Genomic DNA, 14,509 nt, shown 5'->3' with positions numbered 1-14,509 from the left:
GTGACACATGTCACCAGCGGCTTCATTGTTTCATCTTGCAGTGATGAGGTTACCCAGGAGGCCAAAATGTGTGGGTGGATCACATTACCCCCTCCCCACCCAGCTCCACCAGTAACAGAAAGCTTGGTTTCAGTCTGATATCAAGTCATCCCAGGGGCAGAAGCATCAATATCAATACAGATAAAGATACTTGTTATTATTGAAAGTCGCAAATGTACAAACTGTCCCTCAAATTTAATGGCACAGTACATTGTTTATCCATGCCCTTTAGAATACTGACTACTAAGGTTATGGGAGCTTTGTCATCATGGTTAAGGTTAGCGACCAATCATGGTCATGCTTTAAAAAAAAAAAAATGCTTACTGTCAATTGGACATGGGAAACAAACAACCATCTCATTTGTTTTGTTGACCCGTGCATCCACCCCGACCTCCTCCCTTCGGAAATGTCTCATTTTGGGGCCTGAGGAGCCCGTCATTCTCCTTCCTGAGAGACACTGTTATTGTGAGTGTGCGTATATGAGAGTGAATTATCACTACAGCCGCCCCATGCTTATCTGCTTTATCTCTTACTGGGTATTGCATTAAAACAGGAAGGGTAATCAATCATTTTGCTTAAGAGCCACTGCTGGGTTTTATTAAAGCTCAACTAGATTGCAAGGTTTCACTACCTATTTAAAACCATGAGTTTGCACAAAAAAGCACAACATTGTATTCAACTGACAACGGCCAAGGCAAAACTCATCTCCTGCTAAATTGAGCGAACTGAACTAAGCGGTTTCAGAAGAGGGAACATGACAACAACAAAGTTTTCCCTGCTGTTACATTTTGGTGAAATAGTGACATTCAGGCAGAAAGCAGGTCAGACAAATGGTTTGAAACATGCAGGTTACACATGTTTATTAAATGTCCTTTTTAAATGATACTATTTGTGTTATAGATTTACCTCTGACTCAGTGACGTGTGTAAAATTAAATCTTATAAAGTCATATGATTTAAATAGTTATGAGAACGAGAGTAACGAGAAAAGAAATATAACACAAATTCAGGCTTCATTTACCATCAGATTCATGTGTTTAGCATTTAAGCAAAGTAAAGTTGTCTCTAATGTGACTTGTTTTTAAGAATCCTTCACACATGAGAATCTATTCCAAGGCGAGAGACATGGCCACTGCATTGTCTTTTTTCACATGTACAATTTTAGTCATTTATGTTCCAGCCAGACTTGTGGGACTATTTTCTCACTGCCAGAGCATCCACAGAAAAATACACTACCTTTCATTTGTGGCTTTGTGGGTTTTTAATCTGTAGCATGACCTGTGTTTAATGTTTCACTTTAATCTGCGCATCTACAGGCCAGTGACATCTGCCGTCCAAAAATGTCTGTTTTTAACTAACAGAAAATAAAACCAGACAGGGGAATGCTGTATGTCAGCCAAACACAGTAAAACGATCTAGAAATATGAATTCATTCTTAATTCAACTTCATTTCATTTCTCACACCAGGTCGTTCAAGCCTGACTTCGTCTTGGTGCGTCAGCATGCTTTCAGCATGGCCCAGAACGAGGACTTCAGGAACCTGATCATCGGTCTGCAGTATGCAGGCGTCCCCTCAGTCAACTCTCTGGACTCCATCTACAACCTCTGTGACAAACCTTGGGCCGTAAGCAATTTCAGCAAAACACATTTACAAGTGCAACAACCTACACAGTGTTTTATTGACTGTAGATTGTTTTTAATGGAGCCCGTGGCTGTTGAATTTAGTTTCGATCAAGATCAGTGGAAACGTTGTCTTCATTCTTTACAGAAAGAACACAATGACAGTCGTTATTACTATATGGATAATATGCTTATACTTACATATATAGTAGTGTATTACATGTTATAATGCACATTACACTCATTCAGTCCTCATTAATTTGCTGTCGATTCACTCTGCTCTCCTTCTTTCCTCCAGTTTTCCCAGCTGATCAATAATCAGAAGAAGTTGGGTTCAGATAAGTTCCCTCTCATTGATCAGACTTTCTACCCCAACTACAGAGACATGGTAAGAATTATTTTTTTATTTTTTTATTTTTACACATTGTTTGTTGTCAATAACCCTGCAGCAAACTCACATCTCCAAAACCAGCTTTTCAACTGATACTGTCTCCACTAATGATTTTGAGCTTCAGTCGTTCGGTTATTTGTCTCTGGGCAGTGAAATGTTTTATAAAAGCAGGAGACAATGTTTCAGTGTCTCTAATGCCCTAAGGTAAATATTATTGTTTTTGTCACAGAGATGTGTTGAGGTAACCAAAAGGTTAGAAAATGAGACAAGTGGGAAAAACAAATTAAGTAAGTAACAGCAGAACCTCAAAATCTTAAATCTTAATTAAATCGTTTCATTTTTTTTTATGTTTATGTCACCTCTGTGTTCTCCCTGGAGTACTGCAAGGCATCTTATTATTTTAACATTTTTGTACCTGAAGAAAAGAGTCAGTGACACTTAATTCCATTGAGACATTTTATATACAATCTTTTTTGGTACATGGAAATAGAAAACTCTATTTAGACAGAAACAGAGACATAAATACAAACCCAAACAATTCGTTCAGTATAAAACAAACATGAAATAGTTTTATAGCACTTTACTAAAGCCATACAGTTATTATGCATTATGATCATACCAGTTCATGGAAAATGTAATTAACATATTTCAAAATGTATCTAGAAAATGACTGCATTGTGCAGGTGAAATGAAACTATTTTATTGTCAAGTGTGACCCTAACATGGTCTTGACATATTGGCTATGAGGATAACAAGTGATAATGCATTTTAATCTGTATGTCTTCAGTGAAGTAATCCGGTAACAAGACAGGGGTCAATTCAGATTTGGGTCCTTTAAATTAATGTTGAGTCATTATATTAAATAAGGCCTATAAAAATAACACTTTAATCATTAATTATCGCTCATTTATGAAGAGTTATTTCTCTTTTTGTTGGTTAAGGTCATGTGCCAAAATTTTTACTATTTGCTCTTAAACTTGAACCTTGAGGAGAATCCACTTCCTGTTCCTCTTAAGGAGTTAAAATAGAGAATTGAACCTTGTCCTGTTACGTCATTTTCTTTAAGGAACGGGGGGGGGGGGCTTGGCTTCTACAGGTGGCAGTGCTGTTGTTAAAGCGCTGGATTAGATTTTTGGCACAGGAAATAGTACAGAGTTCAACCAATTAAACTAAACACACAAAACCACAAGATAAGAACCTCTATATCCTACAAGACAAGATCTGGTTAGCCTTTAAAATGTTAATTCTCACTGAAGTACAATATTTACAGTCTCAGAAATTTGAGAGGTTAAACTGTTATGATTTAGATGGACAAGAATTATCATCATATATAATTCCTGTGTCGGATTTTGTCAAAATATAATTAACTGGGGACTGTCTTGTGCTATATACTTATGTACAGTGCATATTCATTTGCATGGGACTGTTATTCCATATTATATAAAGGTAAAAATTCAACACCAGAATGTGTGGAGAAAAGGTGGCAGTGCTGCAGTCTACCTGTAAAAATGTGTGCACAGAAGATTTGTTTTACAGCATGTAAAGTACACTTTGCAATGCAGGGCTGTGTCTTTTTTTCCTACAATTTTCCCGCTGTTGTTTTGCAGTAATTGTCCAACTTCCTTATTCTTCTTTCAGTAAATGTATAGCCTAAATTACTGCATAACTTATTGTAAGTTATGCATAAACAAATATGAGGTCCTCAATTTATTCTCTTTTGTGAAGGTTATGCATTTACTGCCAGGCCCTCAGAGAGGATAGAAAGAAGATTCACTCTGGGTTGAATAATCTGCAGTGGATGATCGGCTGCAATTCTTATTCTGTGGAAAACAGCAAGCGAAGTGGAATGTGTGGAGAGCGAGAAAATGAGTCAGAGGAATGCTGAAAACCCCTGCAGATTATAAAACTTTTCCTAGCATTGCTGTAGCAACCACCTGAACTCTGCAAACAGAAGCTCAGCGGTGAGTTAAGCTCCCTTGAAAATAAAAAATCAGCCAATTTTTCAGTGAAATCAGTTGCTACTTTGCACGCCAAATTTGAGCTACATAAGCCGAAGCAGGACTTTTTTTTTTTTTTGTTCTTGAGGCGTTGCAGGATTCAAATGGAGTGAAATCAATGTCAGGATTACAGGTCAAGGGTCAGTCATGTCCAGGAAGTCTTTCTCGGGCGGAGGTCCACCCCGGTACCAGCTACAGGTTGTGTCAGAGCGGCGGATGCAGGCGTACTGCCGAGCCTGCTCTCCATTTAGGCTGTTATCCAGCAGCCAGTCAGTCCACAAGCACTCGTTTTCTCCTGTAGACGCACACGGCACTGTGTAACATGTGTTGATCTGAGGAGAGAAGATTTGATTTATTCTTTTACTCATTCACTCATGTCATTATTTGTTCCCAAAGTTGGTCTCCCCTGGGCCATGAATAAGAGCTTTGCTCAGGTAAAAGTTAGAAGAGACTAGATCTGGGTGTCTGTAGAGACTTTATGCTATGAGCTATGAATTTTGATTGTAAAAAACAGTCATAAGAGACATGAAAATCTTTTGTACCAAAATGGAAAGAAAGTCTGAGACAGAGTAAGAGATAAGAAGACCTCTTTGCTTTAACAGCTCAGTTGCTTTGTTTCTCGAGCTGAAGCTCATGTAGGCAACTCTCAGACAGACTGACAGATGAGTGGTACGAAGATAAATATGTATGAAGAGAGTAGGAACAGTCCTTACTCACTCTGCATTCACAGCCCATCTGGTATCTGTAGTTGAGATTCTTCTTTTGTGACAGTGATAAGTTGTCCCAGGACTCGACCAGATCACATTGGCCAATAGAGATCCTCCCATCGCTCCACATGCTCCCTGTTTAGTGGCATCACAACATCACAAACATTGTAGCGATTTTAATTAAGTCTGTTTTAAAAAATGTTATAAAATTAAATTAAATTTAAATATGTTGAACTATTCCTTTAAAAGAAAAATCCTGTCATTATCGCCCTGTTATCGCCCACTGAAAACAACACCAGGTGTACCAGTTTGACATTACTGTATGCAGCTTTTGATGGACTTTCTGCTGCTTTTTCCAAATTAAAGTGTGATATAAAACCCAACCACTTCATAACTATACCTGAGAGCAGATAGCCTGCTTTATTGTTAGAGTCCAGTTTGACCCCACACAGAGAGGAGAAGACTGGAGTGTACACGTACTGGATATCCTTGGCCTTGTCAAAACCTTTGAACATCTGAAAACAGAGACATACGTGGAGAAGAGAGTGGAGAGGTTCTAGTTTCAAGAAAAAGGGGAGGTATAAGCCTGGCCTGAAATAGACTTAATACAGTATACATGAGGGAGCAATGTAAGTCAATAATGATAGGACTAAAACGTTTATATGTCCCTAAAATGTAGCATACTTAAAGTGGCTGTAAATCAAAAAATATATAAATTTTTGATACTAAGCAGATACTCTGCTCTTTATTCAATTTTACTGTAACCGCATAATACAATGGGGAGACAGACGTTTGCACGCATTTGAACCATATGACCAAGACTTCTTCTAGTGATTGAGTGCTGTCATCCATGGACATTTAGGAGGTCTGAACTGCTTGTTAGCACAGCCAGTTAGAATTTCTTTGCTACTTTCCCTGAAAGATGATACGCAGACGATACGAACATAAACCTGCTATACACAGCAGCATAACCCTTAAAAATGATGTATGTTTGCACCAGCAGCAGCTTTTATGGCTGTCCTGAGATCTCACCTTGATCATTTTGATTTCGTATTGGATCATCTTCATGTAAGGTGAGGAGCTGTTGCTAGGCGACACAATCTTCTCTCCAGAGATCTTTGCCCTTATCACTGCCAGACCAAAAGAAAACACAGAAAGATAATTGAAATGCCAAATAAATGCAAGTGGCAACACAAGAAGGTGATTTACATGCAATAGATAGATAGATAGATAGATAGATAGATAGATAGATCGATTGATTGATTTGTCTCCACAAATCTCCACAGAGACACTGTAGCAGTCCCTCTCAATAGTGATACAGGATGTGTCCCTCCTCTCCTCTGGGAGTGAAATCAAAACCCACATGGAATAACAAGTAGCTCTCTGCTTGCACACTCCCATTAACTGACTCCACATACACGGACACACACACATTTATGTATACAGTATATACCACACCACATCACACCACACACACACACACACACACACACACACACACACACACACACACACACACACACACACACACACACACACACACACTGAAGCCAAACCATGTCTGGCGCTCTGCATTATTTTATCCCATACTGTGAATCAAGTCGAAGAGTAAAGCAGCAGGATAATTGGACTGTGGTTCTCGGCAGGAAGGTAACACTGAAGTCATATAATTTTACAGCCTGTCATTTAGAGAGAAAATACTCATTATAATCAAAGTATTATTAACATTGTAGGTTTTATTCATCCCAACCACAACATGTAGTTCACACTGTGCCAAATCAAGCCTTGTTATTATAGATTTCATTGCTACCAATATATTCTTTTTTCCTTCCAGCAAAGCCATGAAACCTGCACTTTTGGACATCTGCATTTCTCATAATGTTAACTGACAAATTAATACCACTGTCAAACATTTCCTTTAAACTAATAACACTGCTGTAGCGTAATACATCAAACATAATTAAGACTACTGCTACAGCTGTCTTTCAGATTGAGTCTCTGTTTTCCCAAAACCTCAAGTCTTACAGTCAGACAGCTGCATTAACAATCTGAAAAGCAGTGGCACATTGGCGAAATATTGCTGCATTACAGCATACATGTCATGTAGGAGGTTTTCACTCAGAAAATGATTCAAATTTTAATAAGTGAAGTTTTTATACTGCCAATCATGGACTGGATATATAAACGTATATATATAGATGCATATAAATGCAATATACTAAAATATCTTGATTAGCGAGCAATTCAATTTGGCTTCTCCAGTAAATCGCCTGTAAGGAATATTCCTTTCAACACTGCTAGATAATTGTCATTCCTCTCCTACTTTTCACACTGTATCTCTAAAGAGAGAAAAGAGTCGCCTGTAGATTCACCAGAGGAAGATGCAGAAAGACGGAGAGAAAAGAGAAACAGAGAGGCAGAATTGGAGCGACTGACCTTGGTAAAGCCATGAAAGAAAGAGAAAAGCTACAGTATTAATGAGGGGGAGAGAAAGTGTGACCCAGCACCCCTCCTAACCCACTCACCCTGTCACACAGCTAAGCAAACCACCCCCTTGTTTTTGCTTCTCGCTCGTCACATAACTACACCGCGGTTTTGTCTGCTGGTAAGAGGAGGAGGAGGAGCTCAGCGTGTTCTGTGAAATTGCTTCAGGAGAAAAAGAGACTTTTTTTTAATCTGTTAAACATGCAATGAAATAGAAAGGCAAGGCGGCAAACAAATGTGAATTTGTGTGTAGTGTTATAGTTTAATCTGAGTGCATTGCATCACCCACAGCAACATGGCTAGTCTAAGGACAAAAATGTCAGAGAGGACAGTCCTACATGCCTGCTTAATATAACTTTGATTCACTCCATTCTTTCACTGCATAATCCAAAGCCTCGGGCTCAAATAGAGCATGGCAATAGGTCTGATAACATTAGGCCTTCAGATTAATACAGTAGATTAATACAGTGCTGTTGGGGTAATCCAAGTGAAGTAGAAACCATCTTGAGTCTATCAATAGAATATAGAAAGAAAGTACATTAGGGAAACTGCCTACTGGCCTAAAATGTGAGAAAGTAGAAAGGGTAAATAGAAAATGAAGTAAGCACATAGATGTTACATAAAACATTACAGTACACTTAACAAAGTCTGGCCTCATAAGGACACACCTGCCTGTAAAGTCACCTACACACATACATAAAATTGGATAAATTAAAAAAGGGTAAATTTGAGTAAATCTTCATCAAGCTGGAGACATAAAGTACTGTACTTAAGTACTATTTTGAGGTGTTTGTAATTTACTCCACCTCATTTACTTGACAGCCACAGTTTTAGATAACTTTGCAGAGTTATTACATGCTGAACATATACGCTAAACATCACAAAATATGTTGTTGTACTTGTGTAATGTGCTGTAGTAGCACAGAGGTTTGATGTAACTCCAGCTTCAACATTGCTGCTTAAAAGCCAATGTATTGATAATGTAATCTAACATAATGAGTATATGATAAGCACTTTTAGTTTCAGACCTGAAGATACTTTTGCTGCTTGTACGTTTGTATGTTTTTTTAAAGGAATAGTGCTTGTCAAGAGTTTGATGAGAAGATTGATACCTCCCTCATATCTGTTGGTAAGTATATCACAAGAACCAGTAAGCAGCCTGTTAGCTTAGCTTAGCATAAAAACTGAATTTAGAGGTTTACAGTCAGCTTTACAGCTGCTGGTAGGTGATTGTTTTTACCTTTGGATACAGCCAAGCTAGCTGTTTATCTGTTATCGCTGGCTAACCTAAACTAACATGGACTAGTTTTGTGTTTACCTCACAGACATGAGAGTGGTAATGATCTTCTCATCAAATTCTCAACAAAATGGGAAAATTTGTATTTTCCACAATGTTGAACTCTTGCTTTAGGTAATATTTTGCATCCAGGACTCTTGATGATTTTCACACTGCAGCATTTTCAAATCTTAATACTCTTTCCACTCCCTGCTGGTAAATAGTATTTTAAAGGGTGATGCCATATTTACTATAAGTACAATTACATCACTACACCCACCCCCTCAGCGAATATTATATCACCTGCCAGTCACGCTCAATACATAGAAATACTACACTGTACCAACAATCTTATTATTGCCTTCTTTCTTGAGTTCAACTCTTTCATCTGCACTTCCTTTGGCAACAAGAAACATATCTTAAAGTAGATGAGGTTAAATTAGTCGCCCCACTTAAATCTTTCCTTCTGCGCTTAGTAAATGGTCTGTGTGGTCTATTAGTGGTAATTAATACACCAAGGCATAACAGTGCTATGTGTAAGGATCAAATAGTTGGCAGTATGAGCATTGGCCATACATCAGTGCACGTGGAAGAGGACAGAAGTTGGTATAGCCAGTTAGCCGAGAACAGTACTGTCATTTTTTTTTTTTTTTCATTTTATCATTACAGCAGATCAGTGACTTTAATCATTTATAAGACAATGTCTGCTCATGCCAGATAAAACTGAAAAAATCTGTGTTGGATCATGTTCCACACATAATAGATTTGTAGTGTATTTGATGACATTTATTGTAGAGGTTACAGGTAATAACTGAACCGCAAAACTCAAGCTTGTTGTCTGTTGATTCTCTTGGCCCAGATTCTCTGAAATGTTTGCCCCCCACCTAGACATCTTTTGAACTGCGCAGGCTAGGTTACCCACTCCATTCAGTTGCTGCAGCTGTGTAACAAACAGGAATAAGCACAGGCATGCCTGGAGAGTGAAAGTGGCTGTGCATCTGCCTCACAGCTACATAACCAAAGAAATATTGCAAACTTGTACCATGAGAACTGATGTAGTAAGTAACTTCCCCCCTCCCAGATGAATCGGCACCCTTGTCATGCTCACAAAGCTGGACTGTCAGCGGGCTTTCACACTGATATTGTTAGTATGCAGCCCATTAGACCAAGCCTATAGACATGGAAATGAAGTAGGGAGAGCGAGGGAAAGAAAGAGAGAGAGATGGATTAGGCTGTGTTGGCATGGCTTGGCCTCTGTCCAACACACGCACAGACTCTCACACACTCACACATACACACTCACACATACACACACACACACACAATGTCAAATACACAAACATGGCCAGGGAATCGTCCAAGGTTTGTCCAGATGGGATATTACTCAGATGTACAGCTTTATTCAAAGGGCTCATCGACTCTGACAACACTGTCAGGTCAACTGAAGGCCACCACCAGTCTATCCTTAGAAAACAACAAGGACAGTGTAACCACAGATGCCACCAGATGAAAAGTTTTCTTAGATGCACTTATTGTAAGTGAGGGATTTTCCTTAGTTCTTATTCATGGGTCCAGAAAGTTGCATCCTACCTGAAAGGGGACCACTGACTTTTGTGTCCAAATCAGGACTCAGACATTTAAAACCAGGCACCCAAGCAGACCCTGAGGAAGTGGGACCTAATTACAAAAGAACCTGTGGTCAATTGACCGTGTTCCAAGCCCCGCCCCCTTAGTTACTCTTGCTACGCCTGTCAAACTTTCTGCCCTTGTACAAGACATATGTAATTTCTAATATAATATATAATATTATTATGTATGATAATAATAATAATAATAATAATAATAATAATAGTGCCAGATTTACCACAATTGTTAACAGCTTTTGAAACACTGAGGTAAACAAAATCTGGCTTCTCAGCTCTAGCCAACAACTGCATTTTGCCGCCTGAAATGACAACTGTTGTTATCTTATTGGAGCTAGCTAACTAATTAGCATCAGTTCCATGAGCTGGTTGAAATCTCTTGCTGTCCGGTTGACTCGTTCTCATGCAAACATGTCTTAGGTAGCCACTTGGTGCTTAGGCCTACATACAGATGATATTGTGTTAAAAGACTGAAGCAAAGACTACAGTCAAACTAGCTAGCTGTAGGATTAGACTCCATGTAGCAGCCTACAGTGCGACAGGGGAAACTTTAAGATAGTTATTTTGTTGTCACTTTTGTTTGAATGCTTACTTGGACAAGCAACATGGAGGTTATGAGATTTATGCTTTATTGTTCATATTTTCAAACTGTATGTTTTTCTTTTAACATAACAAGAGGAATGTTTTGAGGATGAGGACTTTGTATGTAAATAAAGCTTCTCCCAAATCAGGTCAGAGCTGCTAACATTACACTGAACTCTGATAGTGGCATCCAAAATGGACGCCAGTGAAGTGGGTAAATATAAATTAGTGGATGTTCAAATCTCGAAGGGGCTTTTTCTGATGTAACACTATGTTAGCGTTATTACTGTAGCTAGTTAGGCAAACATGTTAACATATGCAGCTTACATTAATCCAGATAAACATGGTTTAATCCATTCTTTACACATTTGCTCTTCTGTTTCTGGTTTTATAAAGTAAACTTACTGCTTTAACATGTGTCTTTAACAAATCTAAACTTTGACTGCTCTGCTTGGTTGAGGTTGCTAAGCTACGATTGGCTAATTGCTGTTCAGTGGAGGGGTTTACTAAACAGTCATTCAAAACATTTTGTTTGGGTCCAGTGGTTTGGATACAAGTTCTGATAAAAAATAGTTCAACAAAAATTCTCCTATTATTTTGTAATAGGCTTGTTTCAAAGACAGTTTCAGTTTTTGAATGTTGGCCACATGATGTAGAATAACCTACAGATTGGTTTACTTTTGTGTCATGTTATACAACTGTTTTGGGACGTTTTTGTTTCCAATGAAAACTTACACACACATATAGTTTATGGTTATAAAATTCAACCCAGCATGATGCCAACAAGACCAGTAAGTCTAGATTGAGAACTGGTTTATGTCTGTTCCAGTCTAACTCATCAGGACGTTGCAGGACCAGGCTTTGTGAAGACCTCAAATTGTTCAGACGGAGAAAACAGAATAATGATACTTACATCTCACTCGTGGATGACACATTTCATATGTAAAACTCTGTCCTAAAAACACTGCCCCAGATAGGCTTACTCATTGTGTTCCCATAACCCAGATCTAATTTGGCGTTATGGGGGTTTTGAAAACAGGTCTCAGCTTCCATTTCATACTGACTATTTTTTGAGACACATTTCCAAAGCACTTTGAAGGAGGCGACCCTCTCTAAACCTGAAGGGAGATACAGACCAATTAGAAAACAAGACTAAAATAAAAGCAATTTCTTCTTCTACTTTCTCTCTCTCTCTCGCTCTCCTCTGCTGGAGTGTAACCTTTGACAGAAGCACATACTCCAGCTTTCCACAGTCTGGAGCCAAGTACTCAAAGTCAGAGCAGAGTGTTGGTTTTGGCCTGTGCTTAGACAAGAGAGAAGTGGATGATGGGGGGCGTCAGACAGAGAGACAGGCAGATAGCCGGACAGACAGACAGATAGAAAGTAGGCCGGGGCCACTCTGTGCTGACTGTTTTTTAGTTTGTTTTATGTGATTAAGAGCAAGAAGACTCAAAAATAAAACAAGTAGCACTGTTTTCAAATAAAAAAATATAAAGGCTAAATATAAGAAATAGAAAATATAAGAAAAAGAAAGGCAAGTCTGAGTAACAAGGGTGCATGTATTTCTCTTCTTTACACTCACTCATTTAAAAGAAACTGATGATGTTATAACTGATATCAATGAATAATCCCTCCACTAACCACCCACCACACTAATATTTTATACAGCCATCCTATTTTGTTCTTTAACAACTTCAACAACTGATATTTTTGATGAATATAATTGGAAAAAGCCACAATAATAAATCAACCGCCATGAAAAGCTCAGCCATGAAAACCTATTGATTAGTTCTTGGCATAGTAGGTTCACTCTGTGGATTAGAATTAGTTACCTCTCAGAAAATCTAATTAAATTGATCAATAAGCCAAATCATCAATTATTTTGGAAGGAGGGCCATTCCTCCCATTTTGAAATCACACCCCCCCTTTCTGGTCATTTCATTCAAAGTCTGAAGAACTTAAAACCAGTCTCCTATTATTATTATTAAATACAGCAGCTTTTAAATTTTGTGAGTGAACACAAACTAAATTGATCTCCAGTCAATAACTTACCAATCTCAGCGCTGCAGAAAAGCTGCTGTGGGTGTGCTGGGTGGCAGCTACATCCCTCCACAACTTCCTCCATGCCTGCACCAAGCAAAAGGAGCACCCAGAGCCCCAGACACGCACTCCGCTCCTGGGACATGGCCATGACGACTCTGGCTGCCTCTGACTGCTCCAGCACTCGATGAAAGAACGCTCGGCAACCTCTTCTGATCCCGTTAAGTTCCCCGGGAAGCAAATCAGGCTGGCAGTCAGCGAGGGAGGGAGGGGGGCCAGATAAGACAGTAGAGTTGAAGTAGTAAGATGAGCTCTGCTGAGCCGAAAGGCAGCTGTGGATAGAAATGTTTTCATAAGTTTAAAGTACACCTCTGAATTTAAGCTGGAGCAAATAACTTGAAGGGTAGGCTGCTGCTGTCACTGCTCCCTCTCTCGTCTTTCCCTCTCTTCTTTCTCTCTCTCTCCCTCTCTGTAGACAACACACTGAGAAACTTACAATAGTTGGATCCCCTCTCACTCTGGTCTTGAATGCTGAGAGGGTCGCACACAGGGAGCCTCTTATGTACTCAACAATTTAGGGACAGCCTCCTCAAACGCAGGAAAAAAAAAAAAAAAACTACCATCCTTTGCCTCTTCTTCTACCCTCTTTTGATGTCCTCGCTCTCCTCCCATAGGCTGCTGTAGGTGTAGTCACTTAGTCATGATTGTTGTGAAAATTATGACGATGTTTTACAGAATCAAATCAGCTGTGGAGCTTCTTTTCAAGTTCAAGATTAGTGTTGTAGTTGTTGTTTTCAGAGACAGGTTGTGTGATCATCAGTGCAACATCTGAGTCATAGATTTGTCTGATTTGTGCTCAGCTGTAGACTAGTAGTATTGCTGTTTCATAACTTCATAACTCATTTTGAATAAAATGAGACATCTTGTAATCTGAATGCATGTCACTACTCCTAAAAAGTAAATTACACATTAATTTAATGTTTTACATTTTTGAATAAAATGTTCAGGAACAGAGTTGGATAAATCAAAATATCGGTATATATCATCTTATATTTGGTTATTGCAGATATATTGGCCTGTACATTGGCTGAGATGCTTGAGGTAATTAAGAAATGTGTATGCATTATGTATCATGCATTATGTAACCTGGCAAGGCTCACTGAAATATTTCAACAACTGCTGGATGAATTGCCATGAAATTTTGCACAGACATTAATGACCACTAGAGGATGAATCCTACGGACTTTGGTGATTCCCTAACTTTTCTTCTAGTACCACCAGCAGTCATATTCTGTGCAAATGCAATGTATTGGCACAAACTTTGGCACAGACATTCATGTTCCCTAGACAAAGTATTGTAATGACTTTGGAGATCCAGCTTTTTCCTTTAGTTCTGCCAAGTTGACATTTTAGGCTTTTATTGAAAAATAATAACAGCAATTAGAGGGACTGCCATAATACATTCAGACATAAGTCGTCCCTAGAAGATGAATTGTAAAACAGAACAAAAACAAATTTAAGGGATCCTTACATTTATGTTAAAAACTGAATATAAAGTTAAATATTACTATCACTGTTTCTTAGTTAATCAAATATTTATTGGTATGGACCACAAAATCCTGTATCGAACACACTCTATTCACTAATGTGATTTCAGCAGATATTCCATATACATCTGTATCAGTTTCCTTTTTTGAACTGCATGTTTCTCTAATAGACTTTTTCTGTGTC

The 14,509-nt window shown here is 38.6% G+C and overlaps 2 protein-coding genes across 2 annotated transcripts in view; one reads left to right on the top strand and one right to left on the bottom strand.

The window, feature by feature from the left end:
• Positions 1-14,509, top strand: part of syn2b (synapsin IIb) — a 75,606-nt gene that overhangs the window by 47,000 nt on the left and 14,097 nt on the right. The window contains exons 4-5 of the mRNA XM_056395196.1: positions 1,506-1,662; positions 1,957-2,046. Of these exons, the coding sequence (XP_056251171.1) occupies positions 1,506-1,662; positions 1,957-2,046 (247 nt within the window). The remainder of the gene's footprint in view (positions 1-1,505; positions 1,663-1,956; positions 2,047-14,509) is intronic.
• LOC130181237 (metalloproteinase inhibitor 4-like) lies at positions 2,492-13,446 on the bottom strand. Its single transcript, XM_056395207.1, has 6 exons — positions 13,275-13,446; positions 12,791-13,110; positions 5,786-5,883; positions 5,154-5,268; positions 4,764-4,888; positions 2,492-4,378 (listed from the first exon to the last, which is right to left on the bottom strand). The coding sequence occupies exons 2-6, from the start codon at positions 12,927-12,929 to the stop codon at positions 4,181-4,183; spliced, it is 675 nt and encodes a 224-aa protein (XP_056251182.1). The 5' UTR covers positions 12,930-13,110; positions 13,275-13,446; the 3' UTR covers positions 2,492-4,180.

Source organism: Seriola aureovittata, chromosome 2 (genome assembly GCF_021018895.1).
Source record: "Seriola aureovittata isolate HTS-2021-v1 ecotype China chromosome 2, ASM2101889v1, whole genome shotgun sequence".
Lineage (NCBI taxonomy): Eukaryota > Metazoa > Chordata > Actinopteri > Carangiformes > Carangidae > Seriola > Seriola aureovittata.
This window is presented reverse-complemented; position numbering and strand designations above follow the sequence as displayed.